At 38.9% G+C, this 19,268-nt stretch overlaps 1 protein-coding gene across 1 annotated transcript in view; it reads left to right on the top strand.

Annotated features, from left to right (window-relative positions):
• Positions 1–7,790: 7,790 nt before the first annotated feature.
• DNTT (DNA nucleotidylexotransferase) overlaps positions 7,791–19,268 on the top strand; it is a 127,845-nt gene continuing 116,367 nt past the window's right edge. Inside the window, exons 1-2 of the mRNA XM_026651139.2 lie at positions 7,791–7,993; positions 15,291–15,465. Coding sequence (XP_026506924.1) covers positions 7,791–7,993; positions 15,291–15,465 — 378 coding nt within the window. The remainder of the gene's footprint in view (positions 7,994–15,290; positions 15,466–19,268) is intronic.

Genomic DNA, 19,268 nt, shown 5'->3' with positions numbered 1-19,268 from the left:
GAATAGTTGGACGTGCCGCCCCCCTCTGGAGTGGCCGCCCCAAGCACCTGCTTGTTAAGCTGGTGCCTGGAGCCGCCCTGGCTGCACGCCCCTGGACTGTTTGCTGTCTGCCTTAGCCAGGAGGCTAGGCAAAACATTGCTTAATTGCTTACTGCTCTGCCCTTCCCAGAGGGTTAGAAACCAGACTGTAGTTACTGCCAGCCTTATTCAGAAAGCTCAGACTAAAGACTGCTTGTTGCTCTGCTGTGCCCAGGGATTCAGAGCCTAGACTATGCTTACTATCTGCCTTAGCCAGGAGGCTTGGGCCCAAAGACTGCTTATTGCTCTGCCTGCTCAGAGGGTTAGAGCCCAGACTTGAATTACTGTCTGCCCTAGTAAAGAGGATTGAGATAGGGACTGCTAATTAGCTTCTGTTTATTGCCTGATGCAGCAAGTCAGAGTGGCCTCCCTCTGAGCCTGAGACCGAGGGACCACTACACCTGGAATGTGTTTTGCAAGATTTGCCCATCTCTAATACTATCCCACTTATTTCAAACTCTGGTCTCTACCATGATAGCATGAGTAACCGCTTCTCTGTTTGCAGACAGGTTGAATTATTTTACTGTTTAAATTGTGCCAGAGTTATAGTAGAAAATGGAGAAAGACATTAGCTTCACATGAAGTACACTTAAACAATGGCTGCTGTTTTCGCTACTACTGTTCAGAAGCTCTCATCAGAGCTCTAACCTCATGTAATTTGTCATATAGAGTTTAAGGCCAGAAGGGAGCACCAGAACATCTAGTCTGACCTCCTGTATATCACAGGCCAGGGACACCACCCAGCACCTGCACACTAAATCTAAAAATGAAAATTAGACCAAAGAATTACAGCCCACATGAGATGAGAATATTATGTGCCACAGGCAGTGAATAAGAGGGACCATGTTGCACCAGTGTCTGAGGCCCTCACAATGGCGGGTAAATGATGAAGTGAGATAGGTACCTTCCAGATACTTTACCCTTTGGTTCTAATGCAATGGAAATATTTTGCTGCAGTCTGGGGCTGCCTACTTAATAATGACACCAACTACAACTAATTAACAACCTATTTAGATAGAGCTAGATTAACAACAGAAGTGTGAAGCTATAGTGAATGCTGTATTGTTCCCTGATGGCAATCAAAGCAGAAGACTGAAGTGTAGTAAAATAGACAATTTTTTTTTAAAAAAACCTGATTTTGTCATTTTATGTTCTTAGTAGCAAAATAGGGGAAAAGGAAACTTTTAAAAGCACATCTCATTTAGGTCTTACACTTTGGTTATATATGTGCCCTTTTATGCTTTTGTACTGTGCAATGTAAATAGAAAAAAAAGAACCATATCACAAATGCATTTAAAAATGTCTTTTGGGTTTTAAATCTATTCCACAGAAACTTTATTAGAAGAAGGAGGAAAAACCTTCCATATTATTTCTAAAATATCTCAACCTATTATTTCTAGACGTTTAGAACCTGCATTGACAAAAGATAGAATACTCAGCAGTAAATAAGCACCAGAACGCAAACAAACAAGAAGTCACAGCAGCCTGTTAAGAAAAATAAAGACCAGAAGGGCTTAAAAATAAGTCAGAGGTATCATTGGGACTAAAAAATGCTGAATTTCTATCCCAAGTTCCATCATCTAGCAAAGACAACAAATTTTAAACACTGCCTTATGCCACTTTTCAAAGAATCTATGCAAAACGAATCCATGGGTTTTGTACTTAACTATGGTGGAAAGGTCATTGTATATATCTGTTGCAACTGGAAAAAAAAAGGAATAAAAATCACTCTACAGATTCTGTTGATAGTTAATAGTTAAAATGGTGTCCATTTGCATTTCTTCCCTCTGTGCTTTGAAGACTAACATACCGCAACTATTCAGTAAAATCATCTCTCAGCATTTTCTTGTCTTTACACAAGAAAGCTAGATGGAATGTAACAAAAACATTTAATAAAATATTTTAATATCTAGTTTATGTGCAAGCAAACTGCTGAAAATACCAGGTAAGGCACAATGAAAACATACATTAATACAGAGATGAAGTGGAACTGAACAAGCATGTCTATGCTTTACAGAGGCAGGCTGCTCCTGCACTCCTGCTTCAGGTCTAACTCCCATTGAGTTAAAACTCTCATACCTGCACAAGGAGTGCAGGATTAGGCCCATACTGGGTACTGCTTGCAGACTATTTCTGTTACTGTGATTGATACAAACACTGCAACACATTGACACTTGTAGGATAATCATTTAAATCATCAACAATGTTTGTAGATGTATCATTCGCACTCTGTGGCCTTGATCATCTTTTTCTACAGGAACAGCATCAGGAAGGGGGAAATATTATTCTAAAAATCCTATGATTGTGTTTCTGTAGTCAACTTGCCACACAGGTTTGCAAGTGAAGTGCAGTATGCCATGCTCTTGGGGAACGGTACATAAAGAGGAATTGCACTTAGTTGAAAACAGTGCTGTGGTCTGTGTGGTTTTTATGCCACTAACCATGGGTGGTGAAGAGTAAGAACTCACATATGGTATCATGACTCAGGTAACGGGACAACCTTCTTCTGAAATGATGGCTACTTATAATCCAAATTAAGTCACTAGGAAGGTGGCTTTCTGCCACAGTGACAGCCATGCGGCAATTGTCCATTGTTCTGGTGAAGAATAAAACATGACAAACTAACGTTTGTGTGGATTTTTCACCAAGTAAATGCAGTTGTGAATCAGGCCACCCATTCTTTTTATTGAACACATAATTAGGTACAGTATGGTTTGTGGTTGTGCCTTTTGGATTGTCAGTGGACCAGTCACTTTCCAAAGTATCCTGAGTCAAGTGCAAAAGGGAATTAAAAATTGAATAGTTTCTTTAGACATGAATGTTCATGTATAACCTGCACCAGATCAACATAGTAAGTTACAACTTTGCCTAAATTGGATTCAGCATGCTGACCTGAAACTGGAACTTCAGTAATGTGAAAATGCCAAAACTGCTGTTTAACTTCAGGGACATATTATATTTGCAACAGGCATTAGATCCAGCTAGGCCTGGTTCAATTTTTTGCCAAAATTCAAATATTTCAGTAGAAAATTTAGACAAAAATGATTTTATATTATATTAAATTTGTTTTCATGAAAATTTTCAAGGGGGGAGGGGAAAGGAGGAAAATGGGAGGGCATTTTCTGACCATCTCTAGCCTAGACCGTGAAAAGATCAGCAATTCCTTTGCTACACTTAAGTGTCAGAGATTTGGCCAGTTCCTTGATTGGCATCTTTACTAGCATAGCTTTTTTACCACTTCATGTGAATTGTTAGTTCATTGCAAACAATATGAAAGAATCCTGTTGAATCTGAGGCCTGCTCTATACTAGGAAATTAGGTCAATATAGCTGTGTCACTCAGGGGTGTGAAAAATCCACATCCTTGAGCAAGGCAGAGAGTTAGCCTGTTCTCAACCCCGGTGTAGACAGAATTTTACTATCAACCTAGCTACCACCTCTCAGGGAGGTGGATTATTTACACCAATGGAGAAGCCCTTCCGTTAGCATGGGTAGTGTCTACACTGAAGTGTTACAGTGGCGCAGCTGCTCTGCTACAGTGTTTTAAGTGTAGAGAAGCCCCAAGAAGGTTTCTTGGTGGATGGATGCATGCATCTGATTATTTCAATCCTTGAAAGAAATCTTGTGGTCTGTCTCCCATTGTATTGACATTTCCCCTACTTTCACTGCCTGGTTTTACATTGATTCTAGCTGTACAGCTTTGATGAAGATGGTGGCTTGCAGGCAGTGTTTTAGTGAGAGAGGTCCATCAACTTGCATACATGCTTATTTAATTGATTTTTTTTTCTGAAAACCATTAAAAATAATCTAGTTGCTTCCTCATGGAGACACAGCATGAACCCAAGGTTTGCAAGGTGATAAGCTATATTTAAGAATATAGAAAGACTAGAACGGGGTAGGCAACCTATGGCACACGTGCCGAAGGTGGCACGCAAGCTGATTTTCAGTGGCACTCACACTGCCCGGGTCCTGGCCACTGGTCCAGGGGGCTCTGCATTTTAATGTAATTTTAAATGAAGCTTCTTAAACATTTTAAAAACCTTTTATTTACTTTACATACAACAATAGTTTAGTTATATATTATAGACTTATAAAAAGAGACCTTCTAAAAATGTTAAAATGTATTACTGGCACGCGAAACCTTAAATTAGAGTGAATAAATGAAGACTCGGCACACCACTTCTGAAAGGTTGCTGACCCCTGGATTAGAACAATTGAAATGATGGTACCTTGTAAAATAAAGAAAACATATGCAGCATAACCAACTAATGGCCATAAAGATATACAGGACAAGAATTACATGAATGTATAATCCAGTTTATTGAGCTATGATGTCATTCTCAGAATAATTTACAAAATTAGATAGGCAGGAATTCTGGACATGATATTTCACCACCAATGAATAAAGCAAATCTCAGGAGCCCAATCCAACTTCAATACTCCTCACCATCACCGCCACACAGCGCCCAATTCCTCTCATTGTTTCTTTCTGTTTCCTCAATCCTACAATCTTTGGGGGCCACAATGGATTGTGGGATCTATCATGGCTCAGTGGATGATTTTTTGGATGCCAAAAGGTTGAGAACCACTAGAGTTGACAATTATTTCTTACTCTACTTAGATGTAAATAATAACTGATAAGACCAAAATAATTCAAACATTTAGTCTAGAGATATCTATTTTAGGGGGATGACATTTAACTTTAAATTTGATTTAGTAACTCATGAGATTAAATCCTTGCTTATTCTTTTTTGGCAAAGTAACCACAAATACAACTGCCACCTGGATTGTGTTTTGCTTACCCCAAGTACATATTCCACCTCGTGAGTTCTTGTCAAGAACTATTTATATTGTAAAATTGTAGGGGAGTGGATTATTCAAGTGGGAGGTGAAAATCCAGTTAAATTCAGAAGTTATTTCTGGTAAAATTGGATCATTGTCAGACCTCCGAAGGACATTAATGCTGTGTTTATTAGACAAAGAAGAAAATAAATCTGTTTGCATTAGGTTCAAAGAAGAGCTGTACAAAAAACAGAAATTAACTGCAAGGGGAGGTAGGGACTCACCTACTTAGGTAGGGTGACAAGATGTCCCATTTTTAAAGGAACAGTCCTGTTTTTTGGGACTTTTTCTTATATAGGTGCCTATTTCCCTCCCCACTCCCGTCCCATTTTTTCACAGTTGCTATCTGGTAACCCTATACTTAGGCACTTTTGAAAATCTCACTAGGATTCTATCTGAATCTTTAGGCACGCTAAATACGTTTGAAAATCTGGCCCAAGGTATATTAAGGGGGATCTTTGTGCCAGAAGAGTTGTTTACTGGCACTGGGCATCTTGATGTTACACTGAGGGAAATTATCTTTGCATGTTCAACCACATTGAATTAATTACAACATAAAAGAAGACTTTAACTTAGATGAGAACCTGTTCTCAAATACATTATTCTTTGTAGGAAATTGAGATAAGTAAAGTACCAAGATTGGGAAGGTGGTAAAAAGGGAGATTTCCAATGCTTTAAGGTTAATCAGCAGGCTGGCAAAGAATAGTGACGCCACCATAGCAGATTGCCTAGAATCTTAATGCCATGATCATTGTAATTCCCACCCCTCAGCTGCAATTCTTTTACGTATAACCTTTTAAGTCTATTTTCCCACTTATCTGCCCCTATTTGAAACATTAAAATTTGTTTAAAAATAACAAAAATCATTTGTTTTGGTAACATTTATGTGACAAATAGTAAACAGGAGTAGATCTGCTATTTTGGCCATTGGGTTATCCTCAGGCTATGAAAGAAATGAATGTAGTTTAGTTTATGAATTAAAATATGTATTTTTATCATGGCCCAAGGAACGGCCCAGAGCTGAAAAAGCCATCTAGTTTAATTTGTTGATGTCCCATTTCTATTTTAACAATAACTCTTTTTTAATACTGGTGAGAACTCAGTTGATACAGCAAGGTGGGGGCAATGCTGGGAAAAGTGTCAATGTTTTTCATAATTAAACTTTAAAATAAGGGCAATAACTGCTGAAAAAAGTCTTTATTCTGTAACACATTTTTATATATGCATGGTGACAAAGTGACCATTCAAATCACACTTGGGGGATTGTAAAAATCAGGTATGACATAGGCAGAATTTTCCTGCTTGCTTTCTCTCACTGGTATGATTGCTGAGATACTCAAGCCGGGACATTTTTAACGTTTCCTGCAGAACTGGTGAAATTAGAGTTTGCAATTATGCAAAAAATGTTGTCTTTTTACCCAAATGTTTTCATGTTGTTTCATAGGAAGTTAGGAAAAAGTCAGGTACGTACTTTATTTAATTTCCTTCCTACAATAGACTTTATATTTCAGCATAGCTCAAATCAAAAAGCCCAGTTTGACATGATCCACAGTGTAATGAGGATGCAATTTGCCTTGTTGAAATAACAATGTCTATACTATGGACCTGATTCTTCACTCACAGCCTGTGTATACTAGGAGCTAGGGGTGTGATCCCCAGCTCATGTATACGTTCTTGTGCTAGTGGCAAGCAAGAGCACTAAAAATAGTGTAGCCACGATAGCATCGGCAGCAACAGCCATGGCACAGACTAGCCACCTCGAGTACAAACCCACCTGAACTCCCTGGGTTCATACTGCTATTTTTAGTTGCTAGCTCAGATGAGCAGTAGTGTGAGTTTGTGTACACAAGCTAGGAATCACACACCTAGCTTCTAGTATAGATGTACCCTCAGTTTGCACGGGTATAGATGACTGCACAAGGTTCAGGGCAGTGGGGAATAGTGGCTACAGTACAGGCCCTCTGTGTCCATAACAGTTTATTGGGGCTACTGGGATCCAGCAGTTGATAGGAAGTGCAGAGACAGTTCTGCACTCCAGTGTAGCACCCCAGTGTAAATACTGCAGAGAGTCTTTCACTGGCAATTTACTGGCGCATTTAAAGTGTCTATAAAACTGTTCTCTAATCTTTTGCTATTCATTTCCTTCAAATTAAATTACCAAGGGATTAATTTTATTGTGATATTGTTTCAAAGTGCTTTTTTTGTTTGCTTTTTTAAAAAAACCTCCTTTTATGTCAAAGTTTTATGAAGTTAAAAACACAACCCCAGGAAACAATTGTGCAAAAATACATAAACCAGAACACGCCCCGAAGCTAATTGAATAGAAATAACAAGAGTGCCAAACAATATAAGCCATAATCATGAGATATTATTTAAACCTTTCCTCAGAAGCAGTTTCTAAGTAAAAACAAGAGTAATGATTATTTTAAATTTTCTTTTCAAGTTGGAGAAAATGTATGTGACCACAAAATGATGGAACTGAAAAAGAAAAAAAAAATTAAAATGCAAGTCAATGGAGCTACACCAGTTTCTACCAGCTGAAGATCTGGCACAATGTATTTAAATAATTTGCTATGACAATATTATCTGGATTAAGTCTTTAGAGGCAGTGGCCACAGTCAATACCAAAGAATTTCAATACATATGCACCTGTCTGGAGTAGTTAAAATTCTTCCCACATGTAAGTTCAAAGAAGTATTCATAGTGCAAAGCAACTAATGTTTCTGTTCATGTAGCTTCTGTTTCTGATTTCAGAAGAGAAACAGAAGAAAATAACATCAATGGGTGGTGACATCAGATACAGCTATTGGCTGGCAGTGTGAATGTAAATACACATTTAGACAGTCAAGTTGAAAAATACTATCTTGCATCATGGATAAGATCAGAACTCCAAGCCTGTTCCCTCAGAGAAAAAAGCAGAAAGGGATGCATCCTCCAATTTCTCTCAGCAGTTGTGAAGTAAAGTTCAGTGAATTAGTAATTTTTATTATGGAGAGGAAAATGGGGGTGACTAGAAGGACATTCCTGATGGAGCTGGCAAGAAGAAAAGGTTTCAGGGTAGAAAATGAGTTAAGGTAGGAAAATCTTTATGTAAGCAGAAAATCATATGCAATGATGATGCTTAAAAACTTGCTGATTACATTAGATAACTAAATAAGATATGCTGACAGCTAACCTTAGTATGTGCTGTATTCAAGGTATTTACTATAACAAAACTTGCAGAGGTACACGGGAATACTGCAGTTCTGAGGTAATCAGGTAAAATAGTCAGGTTTTTCAGTAGCATCTCTTTCTACACGACAAAGACATTGATAAATGCATTTGTTCAAGTGACTGTGATTAACATTTTATTTATTTATGTATTTGGTGTATAATCTTTATTCTTTCTACTAAGTGATTATTTCATATTTAGTAGATAAGATAAATTCATGTTAAGGAAAGAAAATCCTAAAAAACAATAGGCAGCATACAGGCATAAGCAAATATTCTAATCTTTGACCTCTAAGATTCATGGTTCAAATTTGTCTTAGTCTGTCAAGTTTAATGAGTTTGAACTTCTCAATGGACTTCTCTCCTATGGAAAATCAAATAAATTTAGGGTCTGATCCTGCAAGTGTTACTCACTTGATTTACTCTTACTCATTTGTATAGTTTCATTGGAATCAGTGAGCCAGATATTCAGTGGGTGCTATTTGCAAAGCTCCATTGAAGCCAACTGAGCTATTCTGATTTACACCAACCAATGATTTGCTGGAATATTTTGGCCCATTGAAATCCAGTTATAGTTGGAACGAATCTAAATGTAGTGGCCTGTTCCTGAAAAGAAAAGGAAGACGTTGAATTTGCCTCTATAGAAACCATGAAAGATTGATAGGGAAATATTTCTTTCCAGTATCTCTGGTATTCCATTAAGTAAATCTTCCTCATTTGAACTGTCCTACTGAGTAACACCCTTGGGGAGTGTTAGACATTGGCGTATGCTTTGGGACAATCTGCCATCTCTGTGTAGAAAGGCCCAGTATTGGAGTAGCAGGGAGGATTAAGGTGTACTGTCAATGGTAAATTTATATATGGGTGCTGACACAGCATCTGTTCTACCTGCACTATACCTGTTTTTACTTAGTGCAGTCAGCCTCCAATTTCATGAACATTTAACTTAAAGAAAATCAATTTTTGTTCATGTCTGTATAAAATGCCTGCTAAACAGAATATGTACAAAAAACATGACTGGGGCTTTCCAATCTCAGCTCCTAAATACCCCCTGTCACACCCATTCTTGTAAACTGTCCAGAGCTTAAATATCGGGGGTAGCCGTGTTAGTCTGCATCTACAAAAACTACAAGGAGTCCGGTGGCACCTTAAAGACTAATAGATTTACTTGGGCATAAACTTTTCGTGGAGTGAAAATTACAGATGCAGGCCACTTGTGAGGTAACTCCCTTCTCTTCTTGTGTCATTATATAATGCCTGCATCTGTAATTTTCACTCCATGCATCTGAAGAAGTGAGGTTTTTTACCCACGAAAGCTTATGCCCAAATAAACCTGTTAGTCTTTAAGGTACCACTAGACTCCTTGTTGTTTTTGTCCAGATCTTGTGACCTTGAAAGGCAGAATCAGAAAAGGAGAAAACTAGGGGATGTAAACAGTTTACAAAACAAAATACAGGCAGATATGGCATAGAATTAGGCAGTTAATGTCTGATCCAAAACCCATTGAAGTCAGTAGAAAAACTTCCTTTCACTTCAAAGGGCTTTGGATCAGAACTCTGTTGAGGTGTATCTTAAAAGCTTTGGGTCTATGTGGGTTTCTGAGACAGAGATTTCTTGCCAAAATTTCAAACTTTCTGAGAGGACACAGATTATTCAAATTCTGTTTGTCAGGAGTGGGCCAGTATGATTTAATTCAGTCTAGTTGCAACTGGAAAAAACAGAACTATAACTGTTGATTTTTGTTGTTGTCAAGAATGCTAGAGGAAACTCTAAATTTGTTACATTTTCTGCCAAGAATCAAGCACAGCTGTAGAGGTACTAGAGGAAACTGGTGCACAGCAACTAAACTGCTGCTGTGAGTATAACGATGGCAGAGTTCCCAGATCTGCAGCTTGGTATAAATACATTAAATATGAATATTTTATATAAGGTGAAATAAACCACAGGAAGCAGAAGCTTTATGTCTCTAACTGAATTTTTGTACACAAGTAAAAACATAACAGTTTTAATTAAAGGAGAACTTAACAGGGTTAAATAACAATAAACATAATATTGCCCACTCAACAGACTCACCTAGATTTGTCATCTTTCAGAATAAATTGAGATAGGCAACTTTTCTGATGCTCTGCTCTACAAGTTTTATGATAGGAGAAAAGGGATTTTCTTCCACAGTGACATTTTTTTAATTTACCTTTTCAAAATACAGCTCACTGTACATTGAGTACATTGGAAGATCACATAATAACAGTACTTTAGGAGGTGTAACTGCAGGCCTTATGGGCAGAACTAGCCGACTGAACTTAGTGAAGTCAATGGGTTATTGATGTAAATAAGGGCCACGGGACTTGAACCATACTTAGGGATGTGGAATGCTAATATTTTAAAAATTTGTTATGGAATCTTGCTCTGTGCTGAAAGATATGAAGTCTTGAGCTGGAATGTGTACTCTATACCCTTCCTTGAGAGTTCAGTAGAGTTAGTACTAGTGTAAAGGTGCCTGCCTGCCTGCCTGAACTGGAGAGAGTCATGTTCTATTTTTCCATTGTCTTAGAGGTTTCAGGTTTCAGTCTCCAATCCACAGCTGTGCATTTTACTAACCTGTTAATTGCTATATCCCACTCCAATGTGACTGTATTTCAGTGGAGCTTTAGAGTGGTTGCACTTACAATTTCCTACTAGTTTGATAAAAATTTCCTCTACATAATAGAGAATACTAGCAGGCCTGGTAGAGACTTTGACTGCTGGCAGCTTATGTGCTCAGGGTGTAAATAGTTTGTAAAGCATTTTTTTTCAAGCAACTAGAGATCATATTTGGGTCCTCCTCCAAGGCATTGCTGAACCTTCCCCTGTTCATCCCTGTTCAAAAGGATCAAATCAGGCTGTCTCACTCTACCTGATTAAATCCCCTTTTACAGTATCCTCCTTCCTGAATAGTGACAAGTGCCAGTTACTGTGCTCAAAGCATCCAAGTATCCAATGTCTTTGTAACTCTTTCCAATTTTTCCAGATCCTTCTTGTAGTGTGGGGCCCAAAACTGGACACAGTACTCCAGATGAGGCCTCACCAATGTCGAATAAAGGGGAACGATCACGTCCCTTGATCTGCTGGCAATGCCCCTACTTATACAGCCCAAAATGCCGTTAGCCTTCTTGGCAACAAGAGCACACTGTTGACTCATATCCAGCTTCTCGTCCACTGTGACCCCTAGGTCCTTTTCTGCAGAACTGCTACCTAGCCATTCGGTCCCTAGTCTGTAGCTGTGCATGGGATTCTTACATCATACAGCAAATCTTATAACTTCACATACAATGTTGCCACACATATAATATCAGGATAATACTGACCCACAAATTATGAGTTTTCAAATGATACATTACAAGGCATACCTTATACAAAGATTATTACAATAGTGTGTAGGTGTGAATACAGGGGTGTATACTGGCACAGTCAGAAAACCCTTTGCCGAAGAAAACAATAGAGTGTCCCAATCTGCTGGATTTTGCACCACATTTTTAACAAGTTCAGTCAGAGTTTCTTTGATCTGCTTACAAGTTTGTACACATCTTGATTGCAAATATTATGTGCTAACTACTTATGCTAAACTATCTGTTCAGTCTTGTATTTAGCAGTGACAGACACTCTGAATACCTTTCCCAGAACTGAAGAAGAGCTCGGTGTAGCTTGAAAGCTTGTCTCTCTCACCAACAAAGTGGGTCCAATAAAAGATATTACCTCACCCAGATAAAAAGGTTCTTATCTAACATACATAGCGATTAATAAACCAAATATCTTTGTTTTGGCAAATACTAGTAGTCAAATATAATGAAAGCTGAGAATATACAAATGTGTGATTCCATTCTTACTTTTTTTTTTTTAAGAAACTCCTTGGTGATCAAGTCCTAGGAATTTGGTAAGCTGTGCAGATACATAAGCAGTTTTTTTTCAATGGCCAGGAAAGCCAATCTGGACAAGCATTTGCCACCCCTGGGTGTTGCATGTAAATGTCTTAATGCTCTTTAAAGTTGAAAAAGATCTTTCTGCCATGGCTGTAAAGTAGGGAATAGTCAGAATTATGGCAGACAATTTGCTGATCTCAGAGAAGCAAGTATGTAAATTCAGCATATAAATAGTTCTATACAAGTCAAATGCACCTTCTCCTTGCAGTTGTTCTGAGTTGTATGCAGCACACTGTTCGAAATGCAATTGATTAATGTCAAAAATTCAGATAAGATGCTTCTCCAGATTTGAGAACATCAACTCCAAAAAATGTCTGGAACTCTCATGAATCTTGTTGGATTCAGCTGTTTGCTGACTGATTCTAACTGTTTGCTGACATTGTCAATAACCTCAAAGAAGAGACACTTATATGTCGCTTGGCTTTCTCTTGCTCTTTTTTTCCTGAGCTTCATGTGCAACTAGCTCTGACATTTGCTCTAATGTCTCACAAATCGGCTTGATACAAAATTCAATATCATACATCTTGGTTTGAAGAATGTCAACTTTCCCTTCTGTCACTGCAAATATATCACTGTAGAAGCAAAGGAGAAACAGAAACTGAAAATCATTGAGCATGGTCAGAAAACCCTGGCTGAAGAAGAAGACTGAGCATCCCAACCTGCTGGATTTTTGCACCACATTTTTGAAGAGTTCAGTCAGAGCTTCTCTGCTCTGCTTAACAGTTTGTACAAGCCTTAGTGAAAATCCCACCTTTGGGTACAAACAGAAGGCAGCCTCCATTGAACTATGTTTTGAAGAATTTCAGCCTACTTTGAAGTTGGAGGGAAAAATGCAGATATTCCTTCTAAATTTTTGAAGAAAATCTGATATTCTCTGATACTGTTTGGTGCAAAACTGAGACCAAGATTTAAAACATGAGTGTAGTAATGAACAAAAAGTGCACGGGGAGACATCTCACGAACACAGTTTCAAAGCCCACTTATGTCGCTGGCAATTACTGCTGCACCATCATATGTCTGACCTACCAACTTATCTCCAAATTTAAAGTTCTGGCACACCGTCTCAAAATGCTGCCAAAGGCCTGCTGCAGTTTGATTGTTACTAACATCAGTAAAAGTAACCAAGCATTCGACATCACCACCATTCTTGGTCACGTAATGCAGCACAATCGAAAGCTGAGACTTATTGGCAATACAGTATCTGAGGTTTCATCAAGCAAACTAGCAAGAAAAGTTTGTGCTGCTAGCTCTGTTCTATCATGGATGATTCAGTTGTACACTTGCACACCGTAGCTACTTTTTTCTGATGCACAGCCAGCCAGGAAATCAGCTGCCTGAATATTCATGTTGCCTAGGCAACATGATGCAACTTGGAGTATTGTGTGCCTTCCCAGAGAAACAAAAAGACAGCCAACACGAACAGATTGATTACATACAGGGCTTTCGAATGCTTCTAGCATAAAACATTTTTTTGTGAATTATGGGGCATGCAATACATGCATTGCATACATGGATGGCACTCCACTGACCACCGGCCCTTAATGTTTAAATCCTTTGGAGCTCTGTCAGTGTCATGTTCTGGTGGAGAAATTTTCTCCTGGGCTGCACTTATCTAGGTCCCCTCCACTCATGGGAACAGAAGGGACAATCGAGGACTCTGTTAGCATCTATGCATTATATTTTGATGAGTACCTATGATAGTTCCTTATGTGATGAGAAATGTGGTATCTCTCTCACATGCTCAGAACCATACTCAGAAATACAGTTGGCTAAACCCTGTTAAATTTTCGGAAATCAATCATAAGCGGTATTTTTTTTGGTCTTTTTGTTGCTTCCCATACAGCAAAAACATATCTGTGTAAGGATGGAATGACTGAATAGTACACATAATCTTTAGATGCTGAGGTACAGTCATTCTTCATACTATGTCTAATAATTCTTTATCATGTACTTCAGATACAGCAAGTAAAATTATATTGTAGTGACTTTTCTGATTGCCTATTTCTATGACATTCTAAAACTAACTATCATATGGTATATTAGATAGTAAGCGACTTACATTATATGATGTGCAATGTAGCACAGTTGCCAACTTTCACGCGGTAAATAAGTACCCTGATTTTCACAATAAGCCAAAAATCAAGCTAATCCCATTTCAAAACAATCCCTAAGAACCCCAACACTCTATGTGACTAGATCCCCCCGGCGTGCAGTTTGGGACTGTGGTGGGCCCACTGTGCACGCCCGACTCTCTTCCCACCTTGCCCCTACTTGCTGGGAGCTGATCAAAAAAAAAAAAAAAAAGCAACAAGCTACAAGCCCAAAACTAGCCAACAAGCAACTCATGCCAGTTAAGCTAAAAACAAGCCCAATGTCTGTGTTTTTTTTCACGGGTTTGGCATGTCTGCAGTGTAGTTGTAGCCGTGTCGGTTCCACGATATTAGAGAGACAAGGTGGGTGAGATAATACCTTTTACTGGACCAACTTCTGTTGGTGAAAGAGACAAGTGTTCAAGCTACACAGTGTAGCCTATCTCTCTCACCAACAGAACTTGGTCTAATAAAAGATATTACCTCACCCACCTTGTCTCTCTTACATTAAACACTCAGTTTTAAGCTAAACTAAACCTGGACATCAAAACAGCCAGGAGGTGGCCTTCAGACAATATTTATAATTCATACGATTTCTATCATGTGCACATTTCCTACTGCCATTTAAGTACTTTATTTAGGTACAGAAGATTTAAGTTTATTAAAAATATTAGCAACTGTGGAACTTTATAGGATTCTGTTTGGTAGATTTTGAAGTATTATGAACTCTCATCTTTGAGCGGGAATTTTATTTTTCTCGGGGCTGGCAGGTAACATAAACCAGCCTCTTCATTATAATATTGCTTGTGTAATATCTTCCAAGTTGCAAAAAGAGGTGTAATAGAACAGTGTCTTACAGAAGTTAAATGATACTGAAAGGATGAAAATGCTGCACTTATAAAAGATGTCATGCTAAATTTTTTTTCTTAAACTAGATTCACTGAATGGAAAACAAATATTGTGATATGAAAACACGACACACTTCCTGTGCTCTGACATACAATATATAAGACATTTTTCAGGGAGTGCATGTCAATATTGAAATAGCAGCATGGTAGCTATCTACAATTGGATTCAGAAAAAAGAAAACCTCATCTTAATTTTTCCCTTTATAGTGATTCTGTCACTCACATTGTGGCAGAGAACAATTCTGGTGCTGAAGTTCTGGAATGGCTGAGAGGACACAAGATGAGGGACAGTTCAAGGTTCGAACTCCTTGATATCTCTTGGTTCACGGCTTGCATGGAAGCTGGAAAACCAGTGAATTCAGAGAAAAAACATCGACTCATGGTAAGTCAGATATTTCAGTGTGAATGCAGGTTGTTTGACAATAAGCTTAAAAGTTAGGCTAATCAGGCAACTCTCACTTTGCTTCAGTGTAAATTTGCTGTTGTGCATTTGCATTTAAATACTGGTATGTTTAAATGCTTGCTTGAAAAATTCATATTGTTTTAGTAAATTAAAAGGAAAATCCTTTTAGAGATAGTCACAGTTACCATGATCTAGTGTATTAGTACTGAAATAATACTATTCATCGTTCATATAAATTTGGTGCTATTAAAGGAAAAAATTACCTGACTCAAGAATTTACCTTTGCTATGGTATTTGTGATATTCCCACAAATACTTAAAATGGTAAATACCTCAGACAGCATGGTAAATGTAACTATGCTGGGTGGTACATGTCCCATTTTAATAACTCCCACTGTAATATTTTGCATTTTCAAAACAATGTACAAACATTTAAACCTGTACTGTTTAGAACTGATCTATGTGCCCCTGAGAATCTGTGAAAGGACTGGTGATGTAATCTGTGTGTAAAGGAGTAGTGATTGGAATTTAATATTATTACAGACTTGGTACTAGTGAGGAAAAATATGGTAGGGAATACAGGGGTTGTTTTATTGTATTGTGTCACAGAAGGATCTGTACTGAAGAGGATACTAGACTATAGTATTTTTTCCCTATTTTCTATTCTTGTTTGTTTAAAACAAATAAAAGGAAGTTCTTCTTCACACGGCGCACAGTCAATTTGTGGAACTCCTTGCCTGAGGAAGTTGTGAAGGCTAGGACTATAAGAGCGTTTAAAAGAGAACTGGATAAATTCATGGAGGTTAAATCCATTAATGGCTATTAGCCAGGATGGGTAAGGAATGGTGTCCCTAGCCTCTGTTTGTCAGAGGGTGGAGATGGATGGCAGGAGAGAGATCACTTGATCATTATCTGTTAGGTTCACTCCCTCTGGGACACCTGGCATTGGCCACTGTCGGTAGACAGGATACTGGGCTGGATGGACCTTTGGTCTGACCCAGTAGCATAGCTAGTGGAGTGGAGGGGAAGCAGCCACTTCCCTTCAGCATGTTTTTAAAAAGCGGCGCGCCTGCCGGCCAGCGCTGACCTCCTGCACGCAAGGGGGGGCAGCACGGCCGGAGGAGCCATGGGGAGGAGACGGCACGACCGGAGGAGCGAGGGGGGACGCAGCAGGGCAGCCCACGGTGCGGCCGGCAGCCGCAGTCAGAGGAGCGAGGGAAGGCGTAGCAGGGCGGCCAGCAGCCGCGGCCGGAGGAGCGAGGGGGGGCGCAGCAGGGCGGCCAGCAGCCGCGGCCGGAGGAGCGAGGGGGGGCGCAGCAGGGTGGCCTGCGCAGCGTGGCCGGCAGCCGTGGTCAGAGGACTGAGGGGGGGCGTAGCAGGGCAGCCAGCAGCCGCGGCCAGAGGAGCGAGGGGGGGCACAGCAGGGCGGCCCGCAGCCAATGGGCCGGGGGGGCACGAGCCAAGGGGGGGGGGCGGAGCAGCCAGAGGAGGAGCCAAGGGGGGGAGTGTGGCCAGAGGAGGAGCCAAGGGGAGGCGCCTTTTTTATGTTTGCTCCCCCTGCTCTTGGATCCTGGCTACGCCACTGGTCTGACCCAGTACGGCCGTTCTTATGTTCTTATGAATAGTGCAGGACACCTCATGTTGTGGATTGTGACATAGTAAACCGCTCTTGGAACTGCACTGTAGCTGATAAGGTAATACTGCAGTCAGGGTTTTAGTAATAAATGGTGTTATTCTGTAGTACTGCTGCAGGCTGCACACTGTGGAGTGTGATGTACAGTGACAGTATCCCTAACAATATCTCTACAAGCTGTGTATTGTAGATGGTGACTTAGTACCACTGGACAATTTACAGCAGTGATACTCAGACCTGCATGGTTCAGGAGCCAAATTAGTGAGAAACATTACCCAAAAGAGCCACAGTAGTGTGAATTCATTGTTTCATTTACTATAGTACTATATGTTCATATTCAAACAGTATGACAGAAGAAATATTTTGTTTCTGTTTGTGTACATATATATATTCTCACAGCAAAATGACTGACCAAGTATTATATCGAGTACAATTGGTTAATAATGTAGTAAAAACATATGTATGTTGGCAGAGGTAGGGACCTGATCCAGAGCCCTTTGAAATCAATGTGAAGATGTCTATTGACTTTCAAAGGGCTAGGATTAGGTAACTCTAGTACCACTGTAGAGCTATATTCTAGAAAGTGACGGACAATAGAACCCTACAAGATTTGCAGTGTATAGCTTAGTGTTGTGTATAATATGTACAAATGAACCAGCAATGTCATTTTTTCTTTTTATTCCTCTTCTTCTTGTTTATTAAAATATGAAGAATGATCTACCTATTAAATACCCCTGAAATACTGTGGTTCCTGGGTCACTTTCCAGTGCCAGAAACCAAATCCTGATACGGAATCTAGTCTCTGAGATTTAAGATGGGAGAATGCCTGTTTAGTAAGATTTTAAAAAATGAATACACCAGATGGCACTATTGCTCTCAGGCTCAGAATAATATGGTAGCATGTGTTTATATTTTTATTGCTCATTTTCCACTGAGCCTGCTGAAGGGATAATGCTCTAAATAAATTCATGCAGATCAGAAATGAAAACACAATACCATATAATTATCACATTATGCAATCTCTCAGAGAGATAAGTCATGAAGGTATGAATTCTGGATTACTTTCAAACTTAACTGACTGAAAATTTTCAAAAAAGCAAAACTAAACCGAAACTTTAAACTTTGTTGAGTATTTAACTTCGAGATGCAGACTTAAACCAAATGCCCCATTATTTACTTTCAGTTCAATTTTGGCAACATCTAAATTCCCACAGCTTCAAATTTTCAAGAAAATATGCTTATATAGGCTGTGATTTTTTTTAAGGGAGTGAGTTCAAATAAACCTTGATAAAGTTTAATTTCTTATCCAGATATGAATAAAAACCCTACTGAACAGTAATCTGCATTAGTTTTCTTGCATGTACAGTAAGAGGTTCTAGCTGGATTTCTGGAAGAGCTAACCTTACTGAAAAAGCAAGTAATACTAAAGTATGATCATTATGTAACTGTGAGACCAATTCTGTAAGTGAGATCTTCCACTTATATCAGGGTATAAATATTTCATACAAATAAATGCAGAGCCTAATAAGAACAGTACCATGTAGTTATAAATGTGTGTAATACTTAACTTAAAATATGCATCATTTAGATAGATCTTAAAGTAATAAATACTTTTGTACAATAAAATATTTTAAATACAGGAAAGAAAAGAAAATGTAGAAGTTCAGCAAATTTAAAACAGTCTCATCATGACTATGTTACCAGGAAAGGCTCTGTACAGTATTCCTTCTGCGTCAAGGAATGAGAAAGGCATGAAATCAAGGTTAACTGTTTATTAAAATACTAGGCCAAATTCATGTCTCCCGTAATTGGAGTTACACCATGTACAAATTTGGCCCATTATAATAGTCTTGTTAAATGTAAAATGAATGTGAATTTGAAAAATCTAAGCTCAGGCTGTATCATGAAGGGTCTTTTTCTAAAAATAATGGATGGCAGTGGGTAAAAATTTTGTGGGAAATCCTGTCCGACTGAAGTCAAATGGCAAAATTCCCATTTACTTCATAGAATTAAGATTTCACTCTTCTGGTTTTATTGGTCTATTTGGGATGCTGGGGTTCCTCCAGGACTTTTGTTTTAATGCATTACTAAAAGGTAATGTCCATGCCCGTGCATATCAAGGGGAATAAAAACAGGCTTACAGACCATTA

This window comes from Terrapene carolina, unplaced genomic scaffold (genome assembly GCF_002925995.2).
Source record: "Terrapene carolina triunguis isolate 2854851 unplaced genomic scaffold, T_m_triunguis-2.0 Scaffold95, whole genome shotgun sequence".
NCBI classification, from domain to species: Eukaryota; Metazoa; Chordata; order Testudines; family Emydidae; genus Terrapene; species Terrapene triunguis.
The sequence above is the reverse complement of the archived record's forward strand: the minus strand, read 5'-3'. Positions and strand labels throughout refer to the sequence as shown.